The sequence below is a fragment of the Pygoscelis adeliae genome, unplaced genomic scaffold (assembly GCF_000699105.1).
Source record: "Pygoscelis adeliae isolate BGI_AS28 unplaced genomic scaffold, ASM69910v1 Scaffold1277, whole genome shotgun sequence".
NCBI lineage: Eukaryota > Metazoa > Chordata > Aves > Sphenisciformes > Spheniscidae > Pygoscelis > Pygoscelis adeliae.
This window is the reverse complement of record NW_008825096.1, coordinates 32,711-35,266: the sequence shown is the minus strand read 5'-3', so window position 1 is coordinate 35,266 and position 2,556 is coordinate 32,711. Positions and strand designations below refer to the sequence as shown.

Here is a 2,556-nt window from a genome sequence, read left to right as displayed (position 1 = left end):
AGTCGTGGCCGTCCCGAGGCAGGGGGGGTGTCCTGCACCGTCAATGATCACAGGCTCGCTCCGTGCCGTGCCGGTCTGTCCGTCCCCTGGCCACTCTGCTGGCAGTCCCAGAGCTTCTCTCCTCTGTCAGCGTCTGTCCCTGGGCGAGCGACAGCCCTGCCACGGCTGATGGATGAGCTCCGTGTAGAGGAGGTGTCAGCCGGTCCAGGAGGGGCTGTTTGCCTGCTGCTCGGCGGAGGGGATGGCACGCCGGTGGTGCAGGGCCAGCTCAGGTGCTGTTTTGGAAATGTCAGTCCCGCAGTCAGTCGGGCTGCTCCGCTCGCAGCACGATGCTGGGGAGAGCAGCCTGCAGCGTGGTGAGCCCAGCGCTTCCCCCTGCCCAGGCAAAGGGCTCTGTCCGTGCTGGGAGAGGAGCTTGGCAGACCCCTGCACAAGGCACACTCGAGGGGACCGTTCTGGGCCCCCTGCCCAGCCCTGGGCACAGACCTTCCATTTTTGAAAGGGGCTGCAGCTCCAGCCAGGCTCTGCTGGTGCCGCAGTGTTGGCCGTACCCCGCTGGAGTCTCTGCTCGGTCACTGCTTTGGCCTGCGGGGCTGGGGCTGGGGGCTGAGGGCCGGGGGGGTTTCTTTGCCTACTTCAGCGGGGAACCTTGCCCAGGGGTGCTGGGAGAGGGCCCGGGTCTTCTGTATCAATGTCTCCTGCCTGGTCCCTGCAGGAGTCTGGGGAGAGCTACCTGGAGAAGGCTGAGAAGATGTACTCACAGATGTACTCAACAAGGGAAAAGGTGAGAGCTGCTCCGAGACGGGGGAATCGCGTCCTGGTACAGATCCCCTGGGGGGTCCTCTCTTCAGCTGAAGCCGTCCTTAGGGCACTGCGCCAAGCAGGGGGGAGGAACGAGCCCTGGAATTCGCTGATGGTTGTTGTGGTTTAACCCGGCAGGCAGCTAAACGCCACGCAGCCGTTCGCTCGCTCGCTCCCCCCCCTGCAGCGGGGTGGGGGAGAGAATCAGAGAAAAAAAAGTGAAATTCATGGGTTGAGATAAAGACAGTTTAATAGGACAAAAAAGGAAGGGAATATAATAATAATTATAAAAGAATATACAAAATAAATGATGCACGATGCAGTTGCTCGCCACCCGCTGACCGATGCCCAGCCAGTCCCCAAGCAGCGGTCACCCCCCACCGGCCAACTCCCCCCAGTTTATGTACTGAGCATGACGTCCCATGGTATGGAATATCCCCGTGGCCAGTGTGGGTCAGCTGTCCCGGCTGTGCCCCCTCCCGGCTTCTCGCTGGCAGGGCGTGAGAAGCCGAAAAGTCCTTGACTTAGTATAAACACTGCTCAGCAACAGCTGAACCATCGGCGTGTTATCAACATTATTCTCCTGCTAAATCCACAATGCAGCGCTGCACCAGCTGCTGGGAAGAAAATTAACTCTATCCCAGCCGAAACCAGGACACCCGCCCAAGGACCTTCCCCGTGCTGGGGACTCACAGCTTCACCTCTTCCACCAGCGCAGGGATGTTCTTGCCTCAGCTGCTGCTCCAGGTTGCTCCTGGTCTCAGCAACAACTCACTGCCAGGTCTCGGGGAGATGAGCCTGCGGGAAGGGGAGACATCGCGGAAGCTGACGTGTGGCTGCCTGGACTGGGACCTTGGGTTGTGCGTGGAGCGGGTTTCTTTCTCCTTCTGGGACCACCCCAGAACTCGCCTTTGCTTCTCTCGCAACTCGTGTATACCTGCTCCTGCACCGTGGCGATGGAGCTCGAGCAGCTGCTAGCGGACGAGATGGGTGCCGAAAGCTGGGCGGAGGTCCCTGGCGCTGTGCAGGGCAGAGGGGACGCAGGCCCGGGGTGTGAAGCGGCCCTTGTGTGAGAGTTACGGGTGTTGCTGCGCGCGCCTGGCTCGCGTCCGCGCCAGCACCTGTCACGCGGCACACGCCGGAGTATTTGCCTGCTTGGTCTGGCGTCCGACGACGTGGGACTGAGACAAGCGCGGGGGCTGCAGGGCTGCTGCGTGCGGGACAACACAGGGACCGTTTTCACCCCGATTTGCTGCTCGGTGCCGGCGGGGGCAACCTCGGAGTGGCCGGCTGCAGGAGGAGCGTCGCCGGCTCCAAGGGTGGGGTTCAGGATGCAGCTCCTGCTCTTTCCCCGTCTCTTCCCCTGGCCCTTTTTCGTTTCTTTTCGTTACTTGACCCTGCAGTGCAGACAGAAAAGTGGTTTTCTCTTAATACTGGTTTGAGATTGGATTTTAGAGACCCCTTCCGCCCATCCCGCCCTGGGAAACGCTGCTCGATATCGCTGGACCCCTCACAGCTGGGATCCCGCTCTGGGCTTGTTCTGCTCTCGTGGCAGCGGGGGCTGAGCAGCTCCTGCTCCTGGGGGGTGCCCGGGGCAGCAGAGGTGCTGCCTGGGGACAGGCAGGGGGTCCCTGGGGTACTAAGCCTGAAGACGGGACTCCCGCACTGCCCCATCCGTCCTCCTGGTCAGGAGGGCAGGGGGCTGTGGGTGGCGTCCATGGGCTCCGAGTACAGGGTGGTGGGTTCGGGGCGGGG

The 2,556-nt window shown here is 62.0% G+C and overlaps 2 protein-coding genes across 2 annotated transcripts in view; both read left to right on the top strand.

Moving 5' to 3' along the window:
* Positions 1-1,779, top strand: part of WDR18 (WD repeat domain 18) — a gene marked incomplete at its 5' end in the record, with an annotated part of 9,987 nt that extends 8,208 nt beyond the window's left edge. Inside the window, 2 exons of the mRNA XM_009327005.1 lie at positions 716-784; positions 1,549-1,779. Of these exons, the coding sequence (XP_009325280.1) occupies positions 716-784; positions 1,549-1,779 (300 nt within the window). The remainder of the gene's footprint in view (positions 1-715; positions 785-1,548) is intronic.
* A 739-nt stretch (positions 1,780-2,518) lies between these two features.
* GRIN3B (glutamate receptor, ionotropic, N-methyl-D-aspartate 3B) overlaps positions 2,519-2,556 on the top strand; it is a 10,752-nt gene continuing 10,714 nt past the window's right edge. Inside the window, exon 1 of the mRNA XM_009327003.1 lies at positions 2,519-2,539. Within this exon, the coding sequence (XP_009325278.1) occupies positions 2,519-2,539 (21 nt within the window). The remainder of the gene's footprint in view (positions 2,540-2,556) is intronic.